General features: G+C 37.8%; 1 protein-coding gene across 2 annotated transcripts in view; it reads left to right on the top strand.

The window, feature by feature from the left end:
* Nalcn (sodium leak channel, non-selective) overlaps window positions 1-25271 on the top strand; it is a 281091-nt gene that overhangs the window by 131767 nt on the left and 124053 nt on the right. For both annotated transcript variants that reach the window (XM_027938884.2, XM_071610798.1), the window contains one exon: window positions 2370-2561. In XM_027938884.2, coding sequence (XP_027794685.1) covers window positions 2370-2561 — 192 coding nt within the window. The remainder of the gene's footprint in view (window positions 1-2369; window positions 2562-25271) is intronic.

Genomic DNA, 25271 nt, shown 5'->3' with positions numbered 1-25271 from the left:
TTCTTAATATTAATGTTAGGATGTTAGGATGTTGGTGTGTTAGTATGTTAATTGTTCTAATAATAAAACCATTTTCTTTTATTTGGAAAGATTACCTGAGTGTACTATGTTCTGATTTGGAAATGCATGCCAAGAATTATAGCAAGAGTGGGGCTGGGGTTGTGGCTCAGTGGTAGAGCGCTCGCCTAGCACAGGTGAGGCACTGGGTTCAATCCTCAGCACAACATGAAAATAAATAAATAAAAATAAAGACATTGTGCTCACTTACAACTAAAAATTAAAAAAAAAAAATAAAATAAAAAGGAATTATAGCAGGAGAAATGAGAGGTGGTTGGATGCTTAATTCAAATAGCTTGATTTCTCACATAAATTTTTCTTCTATAATGTTGTATTAAGGATTTTTATGCATCTTCACAACTTCCTGTCATTTGTCCAACTAATTTTCCTGCCATGTATTTATACTCTGTAAATGGTAGGACTGATGGAATTAGAATGATTTACTGAAGGAAGAATAGAAACAGTAGGAAGCTAGTGACATTGCGGAGGCAAAAGCAAATATTTTGTTTACACACGTAACAATTAAAATATAATTTATAAAATGTGTTTCCTGTTCTATACACTCCAAGTACATGTAAAAATTAAAATCTAGTTTTTAATCCATTTCTTGTTCAGTACTATCTTCTAAATATAGCATTCCTCTTTCACAGACAACTTAGTTTCTGATTGATATTCTACTTACATTCTATTATTATTCTATTACTCTTCTACTTATCATCTTTTATTGATGCCAAGAACACAGTTTTCTAATTTAATATTTCTATATTTGAAATCTGCCTTATAATCACTGTACTTTAATTGGCAGCATTCTTATTTATTAGAGGAACATAAAAAATTGATGACATCTTAGACTTAATGAAAAATGGCATTTTTTTCCATGCTTTTATACTTCAATTTTTTTTTCTTTTGTGTTGCTGGGGATTGAACCCAGGGTCTTGTGCATGTGAGGCAAGCACATTACCAACTGAGCTATATCTCCAGCCCCTCCCTCAACTTTTTCTTACATACCAATTTTATTTTTCTGGTACAAGGATTGAACCCAGGAGTGCTTAACCACTGAGTCACATCCCCAGCCCTTTCTTGAAACTTTTATTTAGATACAGGATCTGTCTAAGTTTCTTATCGCCTCACTAAGTTGCTGAGACTGGCTTAGAACTCTCTATCCTCCTGCCACAGCCTCCCAAACTGCTAGGATTACAAGCATGCACCACCATGCCCAGCCCAATTTATGCTTTTCAATCATATAAATACATCCTTAAGAGCTGTATCTGCTCCATGTGCTTTTTGAAATAATAGCCACTGAATCAGATTTATCCAACATAATGTTTGGCACATAATCATCAGTATTTGTTGAATGAATGAGTGAAATAATTTATTAATTAATTAGTTGTGGGTAGGTTCTTTGCAAATAAATACATGCAAAACTTCTAAACAAATATATATTATTATTTATCATATAAGAGTAGATAACAAGCAGATATAGCAAAAGTCCAAAAATACAAGGCTTACATAAGATAAGTTGTTTCTCTTCAGTGGTTCCTGGGTGTCCAGGGAAAGTGGGTGGCTCTGCTTCACAGCATCATCCAAAACGCTGGCCTGTCAGGTTAGCTCAGCCATGACATATTCTTTGCAAGCCTTCTACTTCTGGTCCAAAGGCACCATTCCATTTATTTCCACTTCTAGGCCAGGGAAAGGCATACAGAGGGTATCCAGGGCAAGTTGAACTTCATGTGCCAAGAGCTGCACAGATCACTCCTTTCATATCCCTCAAGCCCAGGCCTGGTTCATGGGACACATCCAGCTGCAAAGAGTAGGTGCAGAGACAGTGTGAGCTACCCCTAGGCAGCCCTGGCGAGGCTCAAATTCCAGAAGTTCTGTTATCTAAAGGAAGAAAGAGAAAATGGATATTGGGGTAGATGTCTCAGCCAGAAGTAAAGAATTCCTGATAAAAGTATATTTTTTCCATTTCTTTATGAATGTGTAATACTTAGAAAGGTTTATTTTACGAGACATTAAATATAAAAAATAGTGAAGTAGAAGTTTTCTTAGATATTTGAACATAAGAAAATATCAGTTTTATTTTGAAAACATTACTAGTTAATAGTATTTGAATGATCATATTATAGGTTAAAACACTTGGTTACCACCATTGGTATCTTGGTTATTCTATTTTTACTTTTAGTCTCTAAATGCACAAATAGAAAAGGGTGATTTTCATAGAGTACCGTAGAAAATGATGTTTTAGTATAAATTTCTTTAAGGTTCTATGTGAAGAAATGATCAAACACGTGTGTTTTTCTCACTCACGGTAGGTTCTTCGGGTAGTTCGGCTTATTAAGATTTCTCCTGCATTAGAAGACTTTGTGTACAAGATCTTCGGTCCTGGAAAAAAGCTCGGGAGTTTGGTTGTGTTCACTGCCAGCCTCTTGATCGTTATGTCGGCAATTAGTTTGCAAATGTTCTGCTTTGTTGAAGAACTGGACAGATTTACAACGTTTCCAAGGGTAAGAATTAAAACCGCAGTCAGTTTAATTCATTATGCTTATTCTAGTAATAATTTTTAACATCAATGTAATTTCACTTTAGTTGTGGTTTTAAAACTATTGTCATATTTTTGATAACTTGGATAATTAAATTTTAATATTTAAAATTCCCTTCTATGGGGTGCAGGTGTTGTCAGCATATTTTCAGCATTGGGAGATCATTCATCAATTCTAAAATTGTGGGAATAATATAATTATATGCTGAAACCAGTAAAAATAGAAACTAGGGTTCTTTGTACCTATAAATTAAAATATAGCAGAATTTTAGAGTGAAATTTTCATTTGTTTGTGTGAGAGAGGTCACATTTTTATCTGTTTTACAGGTCATATATTTTACATCAGGCATAATCTAAGAGGAAGCCTTGGATTTTTAATGTAATAAAATTCATAGACTTCAAATTTGAAGTCTCTTTAGGAAATATCTAGTTCATACCTCTGCATTCTAATGAGAGGCTGGAAAGCAAGTTAAAAATCAATCCATAAGCAGAACTTGTATAGAAAATTTGGCTAACTAGAAAGATCCCAAAATGTAGACATAAGGTGTCAATGGGGACTTAGGATCTCCATGGAAATTTAAGCAACATGGGGTTGGGATTGTGGCTCAGTGGTAGAACGCTCACCTAGCACATGAGAGGCCCTGGGTTCGATACTCAGCACCATATAAGAATAAAATGAAGATATTGTGTCCAACTACAACTTAAAAATAAATATTAAAAAAAATAAATTTAAGCAACATAAAATATATGGGGACCAAAACAAAGAACATATGTATTTTCACCAGAAGTTGAAATCATAAGGCTTATTTATGGCAAGAATAATCTTATGTGTGGGGGGGAGTAAACAGCATAAAATATATGTTTTAATGTTAAGCTTTGAAAGCAAAAAGGCCAGTATTCCCAGTGGATAGACTAATACAGTTTGGAGTGTGTGTGTGTGTGTGTGTGTGTGTGTGTGTGTGTGTGTGTGTTTAATTTTCTGCTAAATTTGTTACTTTAGTAAGGACCATTGGAGTTCAGGCTTCCATCATTTATCCATACATCTCTAAGCTTTGGTTGAATGACTATGAAGAGCCAGGATTTTGGGGAATCCTGAACACATGGACACAACTAAGTTCTCTGTCCTCACAAAATTTGCTGTTGAGGGAAGGAGTCAGTAAATAAGCATAGGTTTGTCTTCTGGCCTTGGCAAAGGCCATGGACCCAGAGGGAAGGACCAGAACTGGGATCGAAGAGTCTAGGGAGGTTTGTTGGGGCCAGTGGTCACTGAGGGACAGTTGGAGGTCACCAAATGAAGAGTAAGGGAGCCAAGTTCAAGGTCCAGGGGACAGCATGGGCTAAAGGCGTGAGTGAGCAATTTCTTCTTCAAAATGTGAAGGGGAGACAGCGGTCAGTGGTAGAAGAGACAGGAGGCCAGGGAACTTTAAGATGGATGCAGCGGGAGCTTGTCTAACTGATGAGAGAGAGCAAGTCGAGGGTGGGGTCAAAGACGTGTGTGATTCAGGAGATGATGGCAAGGGGCTCTGGGGTCATGGAAGATGATATTGAGAGCATTGGAACAGAGATTCCTCAGGCGTTGAGGTGGTCGTGAGGAACACAAGCCAATCACAGTCCCAGTTAGGGCCCTGCTCACTCACTGTGGCAGTGGCAGCAGAGGCTAACGTAGTCAGGGGCTCCCCAAGGCTCCCTTTCCCTGCACTGCATGGGGGAGGTCAGGTGGATCAGCACAGGCAGACCTGGGGAGAAGGAAAATCGGTTCACTGCTGAGCAGTCCTCTGTGCTTTTATGGCCTGGGGTGGGTGGGCAGAAAGTAGAAAGGGCTCATGGAATGGAGAAAAGTGCCCCAGCTCAGTCCCCAACAAGGAGGCCTCTGAGTAGAGGGACCTAAGCTGTGAATGCAGCTGTGCCTGTAAGCGTGGCTGGCTGGGTGGGAGATGGACCTGGGTCCATGGCGGCAGCTCCCTCCAGAGAACCACAGTGCCCTAGCTATGCACCAGACCAGCAGGAGAGGGCAGTCAGGCAAAGCCTTGCCAACAGGAGGGTGAGCTCCTCCTCCCAGGATGGAGGGATACAAGCAAGGATGAAAGTGCTATCACGAAGCCCCAGATCCTCTCCGTCTGCCCCTCTCTAGGTAAATAAAGAGAGCAGACAGCCATGTTTTACTTGGTGACACTAGGACTGTTTTTGTCATGGTTTACCCTTTCATCCAGTGTAATTCTGCACACATTACTGAAGTCACACAGGTTCAGCCATTGTTCTAGGCTTAGGGAATCTAAAGGGTCGGGGGGAGTCTGTTCTTTCTTTATAGTCTTATCTTGATTTCATGTCTTATCTTCATCTTTTACCATCTCTTCTCATTTCACCTCACGGATTTTATATCCCTTACCCAGAACCTCTTTTAGCCAGATGGTTTGTGGAGTACAGAATTTCCCAGATATTAGAAAGGTACTTATCACCCCAGAGCCATCCGAATCAGTACCCTGTAATCAGCACATTAATATTTCCATAGCAGGACACCAACCTTCAAACAGGATAAATAAAAACAGTTAGTCAGCCTTAGGTCATATCAGATACCACCACTAAATAAACCACACACACAAAAAAAAGAACCTTTGGGAAATATAAATTAAATTCTGGAGTTGTAAGGAGGCCAACCAAGGTCCTGTGTGGCAGGTGTTGTGTTCACAAGTCTACACTTCTTGCCACACAAGTCTGATTTTTCCTCCCTGCTCTATCACTTTTTTAAAAAAAAAAAAAATTCTAATTTGCTACATACAACAGCAGAATGCGATTCAATTCACATTACACAGACAGAGCACAATTTTTCATGTCTTTGGTTGTACACAAAGTTGAGTCACACATTCGTGTTTTCATACGTGTACTTAGGGAAATGATGTCTGCCCCATTCCTACGTCCATGCCCCTTCCCTCCCCTTGGCCCTATCGGAAGTTCCTCCATTTCTCCCACGCCACCCCATCCCCATTATTGATCAGCATCCTTATATCAGAGAAAACATTTGGCATTTGTTTTTTGGGACTGGCTAACTTCACTTAGCATAATGTTCTCCGACTCCATCCATTCACTGAAAATGCCATGATTTTATTCTCTTTTAATGCTGAGTAATATTACATTGTATATGTATACCACAGTTTCTTTATCCTTTTATCAACTGATGGATATCTCGGTTTGCTTCACAATTTAGTTGTGAATTGTGCTGCTATAAACATTGATGTGGCTGTGTCCCTGTAGTATGCTGTTTTTAAGTCCTTGGGGTATAAACCGAGGAGTGGTTTAGCTGGGTCAAATGGTGGTTCCATTCCCAGTTTTCCAAGGAATCTCCATACTGCTTTCCACATTGGCTGCACCAATTTGCAATCCCACCAGCAATGTATGAGTATGCCTTTTCCCCCCACATCCTCACCAACACTTATTTGGTTTGTGTTCTTAATAGTTACCATTCTGACTGGAGTGAGATGAAATCTTAGTTTTGATTTGCATTTCTCTAATTGCTAGAGATATTGGACATTTTTTCATATATTTGTTGATTAATTGTATATCATATTCTGAGAAATGTCTGTTCAGTTCTTTGGCCCATTTATTGACTGGGTTATTATTTTTTTATGTTATGGTTTTTCAGTGCTTTATATACCCTAGAAATTAGTGCTCTATCTGATGTGCATGTGGTACAAATTTGCTCCCATTCTGTAGGCTCTCTATTCACTTCATTGATTGTTTCTTTTACTGAGAAGAAGCTTTTTAGTTTGAATCCATCCCATTTATTGATTCTTGATTTTAATTCTTGCTATGGGAGTTTTATTAAGGAATTTGGAGCCTAATCTGACATAATGGAGATTAGGGCCTACTTTTTCTTCTATTAGGCACAGGGTCTCTGGTTTAATTCCTAGGTCCTTGATCTGCGTTGAGATTTAGATTATTTCATGAGTTTTGTGCCTGGTGAGAGATAGGGGCTTAATTTCATTTTGTTGCCTATGTAGTTCTGGTTTTCCCAGCACCATTTGTTGAAGAGGCTATCTTTTCTCCAATGTATGTTTTTGATGCTTTTGTCTAATATAAGATAACTGTATATGTGTATTTATATTGTGTCTGCATCCTCTATTCTATACCATTGGTCTACAAGTCTATTTTGGTGCCAGTATCATGCCGTTTTTGTTACTATTCCTCTGTAGTATACTTTAAGGTCTGGTATTGTGATGTCACCTGCTTCACTCTTCTTGCTAAGGATTGCTTTGGCTATTCTGGGTCTCTTATTTTTCAGGATGAATTTCATGACTGCTTTTTCTATTTCTATGAGAAATGTCACTGGGATTTTGATGGGAATTGCACTAAATGTGTATAGTGCTTTTGGTAACATGGTTATTTTGACAATATTAATTCTGCTTATCCAAGAACAAGAGAGATCTTTACATCTTCTAAGATCTTCTTTATTTTTTTTTTCTTTAGCATTTGTAGTTTTCATTGTAGAGGTCTTTAACCTTTTTCATTAAGTTGATTTCCAAGTATTTTTTTATTTGTGTGTGTGTGAGGCTATTGTAAATGGGGTAGTTTTCCTCGTTTCTCTTTCAGAGGCTTTGAATGCCTTTGATTTATGGGTGTTGATTTTATATCCTGCTACTTTGCTGAATTCATTTATTAGTTCTAGAAATTTTTCTGGTGGAATTTTTGGGTCTTCTCTGTATAGAATCATATGGTTGGCAAATAGTGCTAATTTGAGTTCTTCTTTTCCTATTGAATCCCTTTAATTTCTTTCATCTAATTGCTCTGGCTAGTGTTTCAAAAACTATGTTAAATAGAAGTGGTGATAGAGGGCATCCCTGTCTTGTTCCAGTTTTTAGAGGGAATGCTTTCAATTTTTCTCTATTTAGAATGATGTTGGCCTGAGGCTTAGCATAGATCTGCTCTATCACTTCTTAGCTGTGTGACACTGGACAGATCATTCACTGAGCTTTATATTGTTTTCATATCCAAAGTACAGGAAAGAAAGGGTGTTTTCCTCCTGTGTCATGTGTACTGAATAATAACATACAACTGGACATAGAAAGCACTTTGTTAAGGTTTGATTATACAGTGTGTTCTGTATTTGAAGTTGGAGATACTATCTGTGTCAGACAGGATGCTTTCTAGATCCCCCATGACGAAGTCCCTTTGCATTCACTTTGGTTTTCAGCCATTATAGTAATCAAGTGCCATTCCGGTTTTGGACAGCCCATGACTCAGCTGTGTCCTTCTGCATGATTACTGGACCATCCTGATGACAGCAGCTCAGCAGCTCTGCACCCCTAATCAGTAATTGAGCTGCTGACAGCATTGGCATCCTGAACGGGTGCAGTTGGGGGAGGGGCTAGATTGCACCTTGCATATGAGCATCATTAAAAGTTAAAGCTCTAAAAAAATAATCAAATTTTATAAGAAGTGTTCAAATTTTTACAATTGTAAAAGAGAGTCATGATCATTCCTAATCAAATGAAGCACCATCCATGGTGCTCCTTGCTGGCTAGGGATGCATTAGGAGAAATGATTCAAACATGTGCATCAACACCAGCTTTGTCGTCAGCACTGGTCTCTGGGGCTCACTTTTTCCCTGCTCCTGAAGCCGTCTTCCTTCTTATCTGGTGGTTGAATGCTTGGAGAGGGTGTGTTAATTATAGCATCAATGGAAGCACAGCCCATTAGGAAAACAAATTCTCTGTAAGAAAAATCACTTGATATACCACAAAGTAAAATAAGAATTGTAAAAACCCACAGTTGTTCATATTGTCTTGACTTTAGTCCAGGCCACCTTGGGGGCTGGCTACCAGCAACATGCTGTGGAACGGTGCAGAAAAATGAACTGTGGAAGCATGTGTGAGAGACAGGGTGGCAGAGCATTCGCCTTGCAGAAAGGATGGGTCAGGCAGAGGCAGGAGCTTGGCTTGGCAGAGTGGGCTCAGGACTGTTACCAGAGAAATCATTTTACGATGGCTGTCTCTCAACCTGGTCTGGATCCAGCCACCCAGTTGGTGAAAGCTCATCAGACTAGAGGTAGAACTGGACACTGGTTCAGTTAGACCCCCTTGTACCTTGGGCTTTAGCAGCCTGCTGCAGAATCTCTAAGATGGCATGGTGTGGACACATGAAGGCATTTTCCCCAGCCAGTTTTAGGAAGAGAAATTTGGAGGAGCAGAAATAGCAGCAGCCCAGGCACACTAAGGGACCACCCAGGGCAGTGACCCTCAGGTGAAGCACCAAAAATAATAGGTGGCTGACCAAAATTTGATCCAATGTTCATAAGCTTATATGACGCACAGGATGTTCAAGTTACCTTTTAGCTCACTTTTAAAACACTCGTCTTCCTTCTTCTCGTATTAGGGATTGGGAAAATGCACAGATTTTGGAATCATGCTTAAACGCTTTTGATTATGCATATGGTCTTGGGTGACATTTAGTTGGTCTGACCTTCTTCATTCATTTTTAAAATGGCAATGATAGACAATCAATACGATAAATAAGAACTCTATTTACAGATGATAAAACTGAAGCATAGTGTTTGTGCAACCCACCCAATGCTACACAGCTTGAACACTGAATTGTAGCCATCTGCGGCCCCTCCCAACCATTATCTGTTAGGGCTGTGTGCACCCTGGCAAACATGCCGGAAGGAAGTCAGTTTGTCAGGAAATATTTACTGACTGCCAAGAATAGAAATATCTTTGTCCACCCATGCCTGGAAGGAAAGGCATCAGGGGTAGTTCATCACAAAATTCCTGCAGGACTCAATGACACCAAGGTGCATGAGGAATTAATATTGTTGGGGCATGGTCTGGGCTGATACAAGGATCTTATCAGGATCCTGGCCCTGCACCTGTTACAGGGGGCAGAAATCAGCATTGGTCAGAGAAGTTCCAAGACCCAAGGCAGGTGGAGGCTGCTCTGGGAGGCAGTTAGAGAACAGGAAGAATGAATGAAAATCCTGAAGCTTAGCGGACCCATGACCCTCACACACTGTCAGGTACCACATGCCAGATTCTTCCTTCTTCTGTGGTTCATTCCAGGGTCCCCATTGTCCTCCGTCATTGTCCTTATCTAATCTCATCGGAAGTGCCTGAATAGCCTTGCCATGAAGGCATTGACTGGAAGTAATGGACATCTTGACTTTGACTGACTTCAATAATTAGGAAATTTATCTCAAAATTCAAGAGGTGAGGTAGATTAGATTTGAGGAAGTCATGACTCTAGAAATCTTTCATGGAGATTCTCTTTGTTGTGGTCTGGGTTGAATTGTGTCCCGTCAACCCCCAAGAAGATATCTTGAATTCCTAACCCCCAGTACCTCAGAATGTGACATGTTTGGAAACAGGAGCAAATGGAGGTAAAATGAGGCCAATAGGTGGGTCATTCAGTGTGACTGGTGCTCTTAGGAAAAGGCAGATGTGGACACAGACAGACGGGCATGGAGGGAAGCCGATGTGAAGATACATCAGGAGATGTCATACATTTTAAGTGGCATCTGCAAACCAAGTAACACCAAGAAATGCTGACAAATACCTGCAGCTAAAAGACACAAGAGAAGATTTCCCCCAGGGTCCATCAGATAGAGCAGAGTCCTACCAACACCTCCATCTCAGACTTCTAGCCTCCACAGCTGGGAGACAGTACATTTGTGTCATGAGCCACCCCATTTGCATCACCTTGTCACAGAAACCTGGCCCACTAGTTGCCTACTGTCTTCCAGGGTTAGCAAAGTGGAAGTAGAATCCCCAGGCTTCATGATAACAGGGGAATAAGTGGGTCCTCACTTTCCGGGTCTCCTTCTTAGGAAGAAAAGGTTTCCCAATCTCATCCCTTCTGTGTTAGTCACTTTTTATCTGCATGAACAAAATACTCAACAAGAACAACTTAGAGGACCAAGAGTACACTTTCACTCATGGTTTCAAAGGTTTAGTTCATGGTGGGACAACTCCATTGCTCTGGGCCTAAGGTGGTAGAGAACTTCATGACAGAAGTGCATGGTGGAAGAGCAGTGCTCTGTTCACTGCATTCAGAGAGAGAGGGGGAGATGCATGTTTGCTGAGCATGCTACTGGGACCCACTTCCTCTAGCCATACCCACCTGTCTATGGTTACTATTCAAACTTGGATGGACTGATTTGGTTAGAGTTCTCATAATCTAATCTTTTCTCCTCTGAATAGTCCTGCATTAACAGGAGCTTTTGTTACAGCTTTTGTTACTTCTGTGTTAGTCACTTTTTATCTGCATGAACAAAATACTCAACAAGAATGACTTAGAGGACCAAAAGTATACTTTCACTCATGGAAACAGGATCTTTTGGGGGAACACCTCATATCCATATCCAAGCCATAACATTCTGCCCCAGGCCCCTAAAAGCTCATGTCTATCTCAAAATGCAAAATTTATTTAGTTCCTCTCTATACAGTTGCACAGAGTAAGCATGACCATTATGAAAGGGAGGAATAAGGACGTAGAAGGAAGGATGGGACCAAGACAAGACCCCAAACCCAGCCAGGCAGATAGGTCCGCTAATTCTGCATACAGCATCTAGGACACGTGGACGTGAGTTGTGCTCTCCAAAGGGCTTGGGCAGCTCCACCACTCTGGTCTTGCCAGTTGCACTTATGGCCTCACATATCCTGGCTCTCTCCACAACCCGCAGCTTTCCTTGGCAGACAGTCTATGTCACCATAATCTCCATTATCTTTAGCTTCTGCTTTACAGCTTAATTCATGACTCTCTTAGGGGAAGCCTTCAGGAATTCTGACCCTGCTACACTTTGCCTAACTGGATCCCAGGACTTTTTTTGAAATCTTGGTGGAAGGCTCCATGACCCAGCATTCCGCACTCCTACAGAATCAACACCACATCGATTACACCAAGATTGGCCACCAGCTAGCACAGGAACTGGGATCCCTGAAATCATTGCTGCATATCTATGAGCATGGCCTCTGCGTACCTGTGAGGCTGAACATGGTGAAATAACTCCCTAGGACCCCTGTGCGAGCAGAATAATTGTCAAAGCAGAATTTTTTGTCAAAGTTTCTCCTTTTGCACCCTTAAGACTGCAGTAGGTATGGTTTTGCAGATTTCTGAGATGCTCCAAAGTCATCATTATTATTGTCTCTGGGCAAAGTACTAGTTAGCATCACCAACTGAATGCTGTATTGTCTTGACATTTTGTTCATCAGATTAATTCGTCCATCATTTTACATTCAGCTTCACACAGAGTCTGAGGATGACAGGGGCCAAATATGGCCAATTTCTTTACCATAATGTAACACAAGTGGCCTCTAGTCCAGTTTCCAATAGAATCCTGGGTCCCCTTTGAAACCTCACTGAACAGAGTCTTTATTTTCCACATTCTGATTTTCTGGATCCCACCAGAAACAACCATTAAGCTTCATTTACAACATTCTAAAGCTTCAGCCTGTACCTCCCGACTTTTCCAATTGCCTCCCACAAACCAGCTTCAAAGGCTTCTGAACTACTTGGTCAAGTTAGCCACAGAGATGACCCTATTTATTGGAACCATTTTCTATGTTAATCAACTTTTCATCCTATGATCAAAATACCTAACAGGAACAACTTAGGAGAGGAAAAGTTTATTTTGGCTCACAGTTTCAGAAGTTCAGTCCCTAGTTGGACCATTCTGTTGCTATGGGCCAGAGATAAGGTGGAACATCCTGGCTGAATGCACGGCAGAAGAGCACTATTCCCATCTTGGAGGCCAGGCAGCAGGGCTTGGGGGAAGGCTCTGTAGGGAACATGAGACTTCCAGGGCATGCCCCCAGTGATACACCTCCTCCAGCCACACCCCTTCTGCCTACAGTTACCACACAGTTAGTCCATTCAAACTAGGACGAACTGATTAGGTTACAGATCTCACAATCCAGTCGTTACACCTCTGAATATTCTTGCATTAACACAAAAGCATTTGTGGGACACTTCATATCCAAATCATAACACCTTCTAGTCCCAGAAAATATGCTCTCATCTCTCATTGGCAGGGTTAGGTATCACAGTTATTCCTGATCCCTGACGAGGTGTCTGTGATTAAAATGACTGGCTTAGATTAATCACATGGGAAGGAATGAGTGTTGGGGAGACAACCATAAAAATGCTACACAGGACAGAGCAAACCTAGAGAGGATTTCTCTCTCTTTGTCTCCAAGGCTCCTGTATGCCCTATGCAAACTGTGGATGCAGATAAATATATGAGAGAAATATGTGTTTAATTTCTCTCATCAGACGCATCTGGGCCCCAGATCCTTCCCAAGATTTCCAAATAGGTATCTGCAAAGCAGCCAGCCTGGGACTGGGCAAAGAATGATCAGCCAGAGATTCCTGCTCTCCCTGTGGCTCTGGCCACTTTCTATCATATGCCACAGACACTTATGCACAGGTAACTAGAAGTCAATAGTGCTGTGTATCCCTTGCCCCTCCCAAGCCCTAACACTGTGTGTGTGTTTGTAGGGGATGGGAAGGAGATCATAGGCACCAGAGAGTCAGAGAGAGGCAGACAACCGGCAGAGCATTGGCATAGAGTCCCAGGAGATGGAATAAAAGCACTTGAATGTTTCTCAATGGAACAGAAAAAGACAATGATACATTGATATAATTTAATAAACAACTTTATCATTCCACGTCAATAACTTTCTAGTTTGAACCAAACAGAAATTCTGTTAAATAGAAATAACAAATGCAACTGAATTCTGCTATGAGGGAATATTCAACAGCTCCTGTTTTGTTGAAATGAATAAATTGTATTATGAGGATAATTTAGATTAAATTTTCATGATGGAACAGCTCGTACAGGTCATAAGACAGATTGGCACAAGCAAGCAACCACAATCTTTCTGTAACGAAAACAAATTGCATGCTTTTCTGTGGTTGCCTAATGAAAGATGATAAGCACAATTTCAATAAGGTTTTGCTCAGTTTCTTCCTACATTTATTACATAAAGCAACTGCCTGTAAGTTACTAAGTACAGTATTCATTGTGCATCTTTAACCATTGCAGTATCTTTATTCCTCCTAATCCTCTACTTTTATTATAATAAACAGGCGTCATTTGTTTTGTAATTGTGCAAACGAAGATAATTTTTATTTATAAGTAATATAACCTCCATAACATGAGCTACTTGAATTTTAATGTGATTTATTTGATACAGTTTTTCTTAATTTGCATTCTCTAAATGATACTTATTTGCTTTATTGAATTTTCACTTATAAAATCATGTCCCAAAGAGTTATTATACAGTAAAAGCAATAAATGCTATAAAACACTTAGTTATAAATTAATTTCCCTGTTTCCTTTCAACCATCAAAATGACTAATCATGTGTTAAGTCATATTGAAATAATTACTGGGAAATTTGAAGAAACAACTCACTCCTAAATTTTTTTTTAATTATTTGCCAGATGTAACTAGAGATTACCACATTTTAATAAATTCAAAATTTATTTTAACTTCAAAAGTAATAATCAATATCACTGGCATTTTTATCGTTTTTTTTCTTATTGTTTTTGTCTTTCATCTATTTTTAATTTTATCTAAAATATAGTTTAGACATGCAAAAAGATACAAAGAATAACAAAACAGGAATTGGAGGTATAACTTAATGGTAGAGCATTTGCCCAGCATGCATGAAGCCCTTGGCTCAATCCTAAACTATGCAAAAATTAAAATAAAAATAAATAATTACCTTAAAATATTTTTAAATTTAAAATATTAAAAAATATTAATATTAAAACCCACACAGGGCTTAACTAGCACAACATTACAGTAGACCTGATGTCCCTGGGTGCTTCTCTCTGATCACTTTTATCTTTCCTCATGGAAAATCACTTTTCTGATTTGGATGTTTATGTTCTTAGTACCTTTTTTATGTTTTTAGTGCATATATAGAAATAAAATCAAAGTTATGCATCTTTTTGCATAGAGCTTACATTTGTCTTATATTATCTTAGACTATACTATGTCTTCAGATAATTGCTTTTATTGTTCAACATTATATTTGTGAGATTTGCCTATATGAGTGCATGTAGCTGCATTTCATTTATTGTCATTACTGTATAATATGCCACTGTATGTGGTATCATAAATATTTTGCACTATTTGTATAGACACTATACAATTTATGTTTCCATTCATTCACATGGTAGATAAATTCTAAGATGACTCTAATGATATATGTCCTCTAATGTATATGCTCTATATAATCTCATCCCCTTGGGTGTGGGTGTGGGTATGGATGTGGGCAGAACTTTTTGATCCTGCTAGTATGTTGCTGATCATTTAATGTTGAATCAACCAAAATGGAGAACATCTTAGGTAGACATGACCTAATCAAAAGTGCTGAGCCCTTCTTGAAGAAGGAGTTGTGAAACAGGAAAGGGTCTTCTGTTGACTTTGAGGAGGAAAACTGTCATGTTGTGGGATAGCCCTGTGACTAGGACCTGTGGGTGGCCTCAAGGAGCGGGGCATGACCCTGAACAACAGCCATCAAGAAAGCAGGACCTTTAGTCTTACAACCCCAAGGAAATAAATTCTGATAACACAAATGGGGATGATTGAGACCAGCCCTATAAGGCCAAGCTCCAGCTAACACCTGGGTTTCATTCAGCCTTTTGAGACTTCGAGCCGAGAACACAGATGTACCATCCCTGCACTTCTGACCTACAGAAACCACAAGATAATAGTTGAGTGTTATTTTACATGGCTAAGTGTGTAGTAATTTGTTATGCATTGGTAGAAAACTAATGCACCCAGATGTTTGATGTTGGTTTCTAAATTTTGTGAATCCGAATGGTGCTGTTCTGAACATTCTCACACATTGATTTGTGCACATGTGAAGTAAATGTTTTACAATATATAGCTATGAATAGAATTGCTGGATCTTAGAATAAACATATCTTCAACTCTAATAGAATCCATAAGCCATAGACGTAGCAATCTATCCAGCAGCAGTGTTTGAGTGTCCCCTTCCTCACAACTTGCAACACACAGTCTTGGCAGGACGGGCACATATGCTGTGGCTTTGTTTTGCTTTAAACACTTAGCTCTTCACTTAACTTGAATTGATTTTTGTGGCTGATGTGAGACAGGGAGCGATTTTATCTTATTTCAGTGGATAAGCACTTGTTACAGCACCTTATTGACTTGTCTCTCCATTCCCCTCATTTCTGCACTGCCAGTTGGTTTAATAATAGGATTCCATATTTGAGTGGCTGGCAAGACATGCGGACTGTCCTTCATTTCCTTGTACCATAGAATTCTCTTTCTGAACACCTTCCTCTCTGAGAGTGAAGGCTAATAAAAATCTAGCTTTGTTCCAGTATCTCAGCTAGCAATCTCCACCTGTCAAGGTTCCATGACTTTGTGCTTATTTCTGACACAACATTAAAAACCAAAACCTACCAGAGATGAGAAATTCTCTAGGGAAGGGGATTTAGCTGCTCCTTAGTTTTTGATTCTTGGCATTTCCATTATTTTGTTGGGATCCTAACAAGGTCTTTAAATGGATGTTAGTTGCATTCTATCTATAATTTCCTGGGGGTTTTAACTCATTTTTCCCATACATGATCAGAAACTGAGGTTCACTAATAAGTTTTTGAGAAGAAAAAAAAAAAACACTCCACTAACTATCTTCCAGGTGTTTTTTTTTTTTTAATTTGTCCTTTTTAGCTATACATGAGAGTAGAGTCTATTTTGACATATTTTTTTGCAAATGTGAAGAGTATGTTATTCTAATTAGGATTCCAGTCTTGTGGATGTACATGATGTTGAGACTCACTGTGGTGTATTCATTGATGTACATAAAGAAGTCATGTCAGATTCATTCCACTTTCTTCCCTATTTTTACCTCCCTCCCTTTCCTTCATTCCCCTTTGTCTAATCCAGGAGACTTCTCTTCTTCCTTGCTCCTTGTTGTGTGTTAGCATCCACATATCAGAGAGACCATTTGGTTTTGGGGGATTCGCTTATTTCACTTAGCATGGATCCTTCCATTTACCAACAAATGTCATAAGTCATTCATCTTTATAGCTGAGTAATATTCCTGTGTATGTGTGTTTGTGTGTGTGTGTGTGTGTGTGTGCGCGCGTGCATGCGTATTATCACATTTTCTATTCATCTGGTGAAGGGCACCTAAATTGGCTCCATAGCTTAACTAATGTGGCTTAAGCTTCTATAAACATTTATGTGGTTACCTCACAGTTGTATGCTGATTTTAAGTCCTTTGGATGTAGCGAGGAGGGATATACCTGGGTCAAATGGTGGTACATTCCTAATTTTTTGAGGAGTCTCCATACTGTTTTCCAGATTGGTTACACCAATTTGCAGTCCCACTAGCAGTATATGAGTGTGCCCTATTTTCCACATTCTTGCCAACATTTATTGTTATTTGTATTCTTGATGATTGCCATTCTGATAGAAGTAAGAGGTGTAATCTCAAATATAGTTTTAATTTTCATTTCTCTACTTGCTAGATATGTTGAACATTTTTTCATATATTTTTACTATTCATGTTTCTTCCTCTGTGAAATGCCTGTTCAGTTCCTTTGCCCATTTATTGATTGGGTTACTTGTTGTTTTGGTGTTAAGTTTTTTGAGTTCTTTGTAGATTCTGGAAATTAATGCCTTATTGGAAATGTGGGTGGCAAAGATTTTCTCCAGTTCGGTAGGCTGTCTCTTCTCACACTTGGATTAGTTTCTTTGCTGTGAAGAAGATTTTTAGTTTGACATCGTACCATTTATAGATTTTGAAAATTTTACTTCCTACACTTTAGGAGTATTGTTGAGAAAGTCAGTTTGAAAGCCAACATGACAGATTGTTGGGCCTATATTTTCTTCTAGTAGGCACAGGGTTTCCCAGATGATTAATTTTTATGGACACTGCCTGAGGCATGCCACCCAAGTGTTTGTCTTCTCCATTACAAATCACATTTCTTTGCCTTCATTTGCATTAAGTATATTGTCTCCTTTTTGAGTCTTACACATCGTGTTTATACCACCCCCCCATCACTACACCACTGAAAATCACTTTTCACAAAATATATGATGTATCCATTCATAATGAAATCTAGATCATCATATTCCTGGATGTCACCATTCATAATTCTGTCAATATTCTTCATGAAATATACAGACATAAACAAACGTACTACCTTCTCCACAGCATAATCAAGAACGTAAGGAAAAACTCAACTTATCCCACAGTAGAAAGCATAAGAATAGACTAATTCAACTAAAGAGAAAGGTGAAATATGCTACCATACATGTACTCAGTTTGAAAGTAATAACCAACGTGCCCTGGAGGTTATTTAAAAATTCTGGGAACTTAATATGGGCCCAGCCACTCTGATTCCAAATGCCATCTAATTTTCATCAGAGGAAGAGATTGCTTCCAAGGAATTAGGTAAAGCTTTAGGGGTAAATATGATACCAATGGATAAAGATTTGGGTTCTGAAATGGCATTACACAAGGACATTCTTTATAAGGGAGTTTGAATGATTAAGTCAGAATCACAGTCATGGGAAACCTGTGGGCAAGGGCCACATTGGCAGGCTGAGGTCAGCCCACTGAGGGTCTCCAGTGGTTGAAATTGTGGCTCAGGAGAGCCATTGGAAATATATACTCTTTCTTGCTTATTTCTTTCCTAGAGAAAAACCGAAGAATGATTTTGAGGCAGATCACACTGGAAGACATGTTATTTCTCTGGGGGGTGTATTTTTAGTGAACAAAATTCATTTTTATTGACCAAAGACAAAAATTTATGACCCATTGAAGAATTGCAGGCATCTTTGGAGATATCTTTTTAATGTTTTGTGTGAGGCCATTACTGTGTCAAATCTTTCACAGTCTCATAAAGTAAGTCCCATCTGAGATTTAGAACAAATTGCTATCCATGCCTGGACATGACTGTGCAAAAAAACTAGCAATTTAGTTTAAAATTTAAAGTAACCATCTGTCTCCTGCCCCAAAAGAGCCTTTAAAATTAACCTTATCTCTTTTCTGCTGTAAAGGCTCTTTTTTTTGTTGTTGTGACATTGGGCTGGGGTTGTGTGTGTGTTGCTCTTATTGGATTTGTTTTTGTGGTGACTCATCAGTGGCACACTGATAATACTCTGTGCGTCTTTTAGTGGGTGACTTCAATGCTGCATGAATCACATGGAGAAGGCCGTCTCTTCCTGTTGTTTTGTGCTGACATCATTGGTCAACAGCACACCAGTTACTGGAATTATTATTTCCCTTGACAAAGCATAGTTACATTCTGCCCTTAATCCCAGAAGTGTCTTCTTTTGGGGAGGACCATTTTTTCCCTCTGATCACCTTATGGACATTCTTATTTGCAGTTTCCCAACCATTAATTGCCATATTATATTAACATTATTTTAATAAATCCATCTTCTCTATTGTACCAACCTCAAAACTAAATGAGAGCCGTTAATGGGAAATAGTTGTGTTTTAGCCTATGAGGATGAGTAAATATGTTTTCACTGATAATAAGATGAATGTATTATTAAGTATTTCATTGAGTCATGCCCACAGAAAAACACAATCTATGAAAAATACTATTTATAGTTGGACTCTTTATTCTCTCATGGCTACCTACAACAGCTCATCAATAAACAATAGATAAAAATGCATCATTCAGAGGATTGTTAGGAGGGAAACAGGAGATAATAGACAAGAACTAGTTAACACGGTGCTTGCAGTCAATGACTAGTCACAGCTGGTGTCATTCTTAAATGGCACAGAAAGCCAACTTCTGGTCATGGCATTCTAAATTCCAAACAAATTAAATAACTCAACATACCAAGGTCCCTCCCAGAAATGATTGGGGAATTAACTAAACAGTGGGTACAGTACTCTGTTTTCAACTATATGAAAAGTTTAAAACTTTAAAAGTAGTCCCTGATTTGAGTCTAGAATATTCTTTTTAGTCAGTCTTTTGCAAATTTCTGCAAAAATGCAATATAGATATATAGATATACAGATCAGAAAAATAACACTAGCTGCCAAGTTATTGGCAGAATCTGAAAGAGTTTGTCATTAACTGTTTCCAATAGGGAACTTCGACTATTCAATAACTGATGAAGAGATTCCTTCCTTCCTTCCTACACACTTCTTGGATGTGACACTCAGATCCCTAATGAACTGAAAGACAGAGCTGTCCACCCCCTGCAGACAACTGCTCTATAGCTTCTTCATAAATCAGCTTTAAAACTTGTAGGAAACAGGATGGGATAAAGTGTAGGTGTGCACACGTGTGAGCGTGCATATAGCTGAGCAGGGTTGGGGGAGCAGATGGGGTGGGGAGGAGGGGAGAGCCCCCAGGCACATGAGGTGAATGGGTTGTATCCTATACTCCTAAAATGTTCGATACAAAAGGAAAACAGCTGTGTCTGTGGGGACTGGACACAGCACTCTGGTCGCTGGTTCAGACCTAGGTCTGCAGCACAGCTCTTGTTTTGGCTGTGGCTTGTTTTGTTGTCATTTCTGTTTCTCAAATGCTGTCATCTCAGAGTCCCTGAGAAAAAGACAGTGGGCAAAGGACAACAAGAAATGGACTTGACAAGCTTCTGTGAGAAAACTCTAGAAAATTAGCAATAATGTGTGCATATTAATATGAACCACCAAAAGAGCATTCTCTTAACAATTTACACAAATGCCACATTATCCGTCTCTTGGGATAAATCAAGTCATTTCAGGTTGGTTAAAAAGAGGAAGTAAACCCAGCAGAGGGATTATGGAAATAAAGGAAAGGGAATGCCATTTCAGAGCATAAGAAAGAATGTTTTTCTGCTTTATTCAACCAGGTAAAAGTTATTATTCTCATAAATAAACAATAAATGATAAAAATAAATATTGTGTTTTGCCTTGTTTAAAACAGACTATAATGTAGTCAACAAGGATTACAGTAAGTCAAATGTAAATTAATTATTTTCAAATAATTAAAAGGAAAATAAAACCCAAATTAAAATGAGAGCAAAATGAGACCCAAAACACCCCAAAAACTCACCACCAGGGCATGCATGTTCCCAGAGTTCAGGAGCAAGTCTGACTCGAAGTTTTCTAGAAAATATATACCTGGATAGGGAGGTAAATGTGTTCATGCAAGTTCTACAGGGACTGGGATGTGCATCCTCGTCCCAGGGGAGGCATAAGTAGCTCTGATGAAGTCTAAAACCATATTTCCCCAGTGGGCATCCTTCTCTATGGAAACAGTTCCTGTACAGGAACACTTTCCACATGTGGGGTAATAAGAACTTTGCATAGGTGGATAGAGAGCAGTACACGTGCTATACACCTACATAGATACCACTGGCATCTCAGGTAATCCTCCAAAACTCCATCAAGGAATAGTATATGTCATTAAAAAAGAAGCAGAGAACATTGTCAATCATTGGTGAGAACCAGCAAGAAAACATAGAAGGCTACAATTAAGAGCATGATTTAGGGTTAACAGACAGGTGAAACCCTCTAAAGCTATTGAAACAAAATATGGCAAAGAAAGTATCACAATGAAGAATTAAAAGACTAAAATTATTAAACGGATTATGTTGGGGTTACTAGAGCTCCTTTGTGTTAGATTTCAAGTAATCAAATGCAGAGAGCAAAAAGAAAACATAATCTTAATGGTCAAGGACTGTCTAGACTAACAGAATAGATAAATCATAAGGAAGAAGGATAAATATGAATTTTAAAACAAGACAAAAAATAATGATGATGACTATCTTCTAATACAAAGGAAACTATGAAAATACAACTTTAATTTTCTATCCATGCCAGTAAGAAAATGTCAAAGGAAAAAGGTTGTTGTTATTTTTGGCTTTGGCTGACAGTGATGCCAGACACCAAGGAAGTTGGGTGGCAGTGCAAACGGGTGCCACTCTTCTGGGAGTCCCTGTTTTCCTTATATACCCAACACTAAAAAGCATTTTGCTCTTTGATGTAGTAATTGTATTTCTAGACATCTGCTATAGGAAGGTGACCAGAGATGTGCAGGAAGACAGGAATTAGGTGATGTTTTACAAAATATAATGTAATCTCTCTTACATTATCTGCTATTGTCAAGTTTGAAACAGGCTTAATGTCTAGCCAACTGAAGCATCAAAACAAATTTTGACATATAATGACATTGTGTCATCATCAAAAGTATATTTTACAACTAATGAGACAAGACACAAATGGTGATGAGAAAATGTTAACCAGAAGAGCATAAAACAGAACTATATTTGCAGCTGAATTCCATTTTGTCTCAAACATTTTTAAATGGCTAGAAAAAGAACTGGTGGAATATTCAAATTCTAAAACCAATTACTAAAAAAATATATACAATCTCTTGTTTGAATTATGAGTAACTTTTTATGTATTCATTTTAGTATTTTCACATTTTCTACAATGAATGACTTCTTAGTTTAAAAACAGAAATAGATGGGTAAATAGATAAAAAATCTTTACAGTTATGTCATAGAAAAATAATGACTTTTAAAAAATGCAAATACATGAATAAGTACAATTTTAAAAGAAAAGTATATAGACATACATATGTGGTTGCATTTATAGTAAGACTAATTTTAGTCTTTGATTTGCAAAATCCATTTTATCAATATCAAATCATTTCAGTTAACTATAAACAACTATCAACTTTATTTTCAAGATATCAGAATATTGTATGAGAACCATTAAGAAGAAAGGATGGCTTTGAAATTTAGGTTTGTAGAACAACAGAGCAGGCAAGATAATTTTCAATAAGGCCCTTCATGAACTTATTGAATAGAAGAAAAATATTCATTACGTAGGTCACTTTTTCACATAATAAAAAATATAGGAGTAAAGAAGACAGGAATTAGGTGATATTTTACAAAATATCAGATGTGATACTTTTAAAAATTAAACACACTTTTTACTGGACACAAGGAAATAAGCAGGGAAAAACAGTAGCCAAGTTTCCATACTTACAAAGAGAGTAATGATAGGCAAACTCCACATCTAAAATGAAGTTTACTTTAATATTCAACAAAATAAGTATTTCTCTGATCAAACCTGCTTTCTACTTAAAGCTAAGTAAAAACAAAAACAAAAAAAATCTTGTTCTTGAGCATAGTTATACAAATACTAAAAAAATACAGTGAAATTTCTTGGGTAGATTGGGTGATATTTTAGTTATAGCAGTCTTTTAATAAATCCTCAGATTATTTAACAATAGGATATCCATCTGTGTTTTTAGGAACACTATTTTGTATATATATCACTGAATTAGTATTGCACCAAAAGTAAAATATCAACTTTCATCTGCACTCTTATAGCACATATTTGCCAAGGAAATGCATCATTGATATTATGAAAATTTAATATGACTGACATTAGCAAAATCACTAATTAAGAAATAGGGCATAAATACTCCAAGAAATCTGACAGTCTGTTCTATGAAGAAAATTAATTCAGGAGTCCCCTATTTGCATAAATCTCCAGGTCTCATTTTCACAGCTGTTTGTTCTGTCAGCTAGATGGTTGCGTTTCAAAATTACTTTAACATAATCGGTGGGAAGTATACCTTTCAACTAAAAATATCATGCTCTGCAAGAAAGATTGTTAAAGGAAAAATGTAAGTTCATTTAGTTCATCTTAATATTTTTTCTTTAAAATAAATGTTTTAATGAAGGAACTTTTAACATTTGAGTCTAAAATTACTAAAATATTTTATTAAAATATATTTTGCAATTTTAGACTTCTTTACAATGAAAAGGTTGTGTCTTTTTCATGTGAAGAATTGTTAATGAGGAGAGCTTAATTTAGCAGAGAACAAAAAGTTCTGAAAGTATCTATTTTTTCATCAATCAATGGAGCATGATATGGAGTTCTAGATATACGTTATACTCTGTCTAGATATACAGATATATGTATACTTTGTATGCTAGACAAAGGTGATATAAAAACATTAATTAGAATATAATTTAGATAATAGAAAGAGATCAACAATTTTAGATCTTAGTATATCCCTTACCTTCAATATCCAGAAGGACAGCAGGAATTTGATGTCAACAGATGCCAGTCTGGACACACAGCAATGTCATTTGCTTCCAATAAGACTGAGTTAATCATTGAAGACCTCGGAACTTCAGTTCTATATCTGCAGGAGGGTCTACATCACCTACAGAAACTTCCTCACTGAGTAATTACAGAGATGGCATTAAATAATGGACAAGTATCTGCTTTGGCATCTGCTAAGAGTCACACAAATACTCTTCCTGGTTCAGTATCTCTGTTCGTGTCATTTAATCTTCAATGAACAGAAATCCTGGGAAACTATACAAATCCATGATCTTGTCTACAGTGTCATTTAGGGTATTACATTTAAAGTGACCACAAGCATGGCCAACAAGAGAGATGACTGGGTACACCTACAGATATTTTCATTACTAGAAAAAGATTCACTGGTTTTTGCAAATGAGCTCCTAACATTTTTTTTCTTTTACTCTTGAAATTACATTTAAGTGTAGACTCTACTTAAAGTAATTTGCTGCTGGAATAGGCATAACGTTCTGATGTCTGCTTTGCTTATAATTATGTTCAAGCTCATTTTGACATTTGAGGCCAATTACATTAGTCTAGATTCAGCATGACTTTTCCTTAGTCATCTAAAATTTGACCAGTAAACAGTTTTCTCCTCTCTCTTTTTATTCATTTGAATAGGATGCTTTGCAACAATCATATGCTGGGAATTACAAGAGCAAATAAATAATGTGGATTTATTTAGATTGAAAAAAATAAAGAAGAAGAAGCACAGAATTTCTTGGTCTTTCTTGCCAACAGGAAAGGCAGCTACAGAACTGACTGAAACTAACAGTTTCGACTTAATTTCTTTCTAAATTACTAGGAATAAGACATGGAGTAATTGTTTTAGAGAGCTATTGATATTTTCAGTGCATATTTTCTATTAACACAAGGGTCATTGATTTCAACAGACTTCTAATTTCAAAAGAGTTCACACAGGCAGAGACATATGTGGTTCCAAAAACTTTATTGTTCAAAAGTCACTAATAATTAAACCTTCAGAACAGGGGTCCTGCAACACAATTCCAGCACTGTTTCATTGCTGTAAGATCTCAGTCTATAATGATGACTTAGGACAAAGAACAAAACGCTTTGTTTACTGATCTCTTTATTTTTGCTAAATCTGTTGTATCGTTTATTCCGTAAAAGACTCAGATGAGTCTACAGCACCAAAGGGTAATTTATAATGTCCATTAGTAACAAAAATTCACTATAACTTTTATGATTTTTATAGGTATACTCTAGTATGGAAAACAGACTGAAAAAAAAATATTGTCTAAAAACAAAGTTTCCCAAATGACTGCCATTAACAATTAATAGATAAAAAAATATGGGACACTCATAGATGGAAGATATATTACGATGAAATAAAATGATGCCATCAAAAACACTGCCAAGTTTTCAAAATCATGTATCTAAAGGAAATTTTCCTTAAAAATACATTTTACCCTGTATAATTTTTTTTCAAAGAGAGAGAGAGAGAGAGAATTTTTTAATATTTATTTTTTAGATTTTGGCAGGCACAACATCTTTGTATGTGGTGCTGAGGATCGAACCCGGGCCGCACGCATGCCAGGCGAGCATGCTACCGCTTGAGCCACA

Source organism: Marmota flaviventris, chromosome 4, assembly GCF_047511675.1.
Source record: "Marmota flaviventris isolate mMarFla1 chromosome 4, mMarFla1.hap1, whole genome shotgun sequence".
NCBI lineage: Eukaryota > Metazoa > Chordata > Mammalia > Rodentia > Sciuridae > Marmota > Marmota flaviventris.
This window is presented reverse-complemented; position numbering and strand designations above follow the sequence as displayed.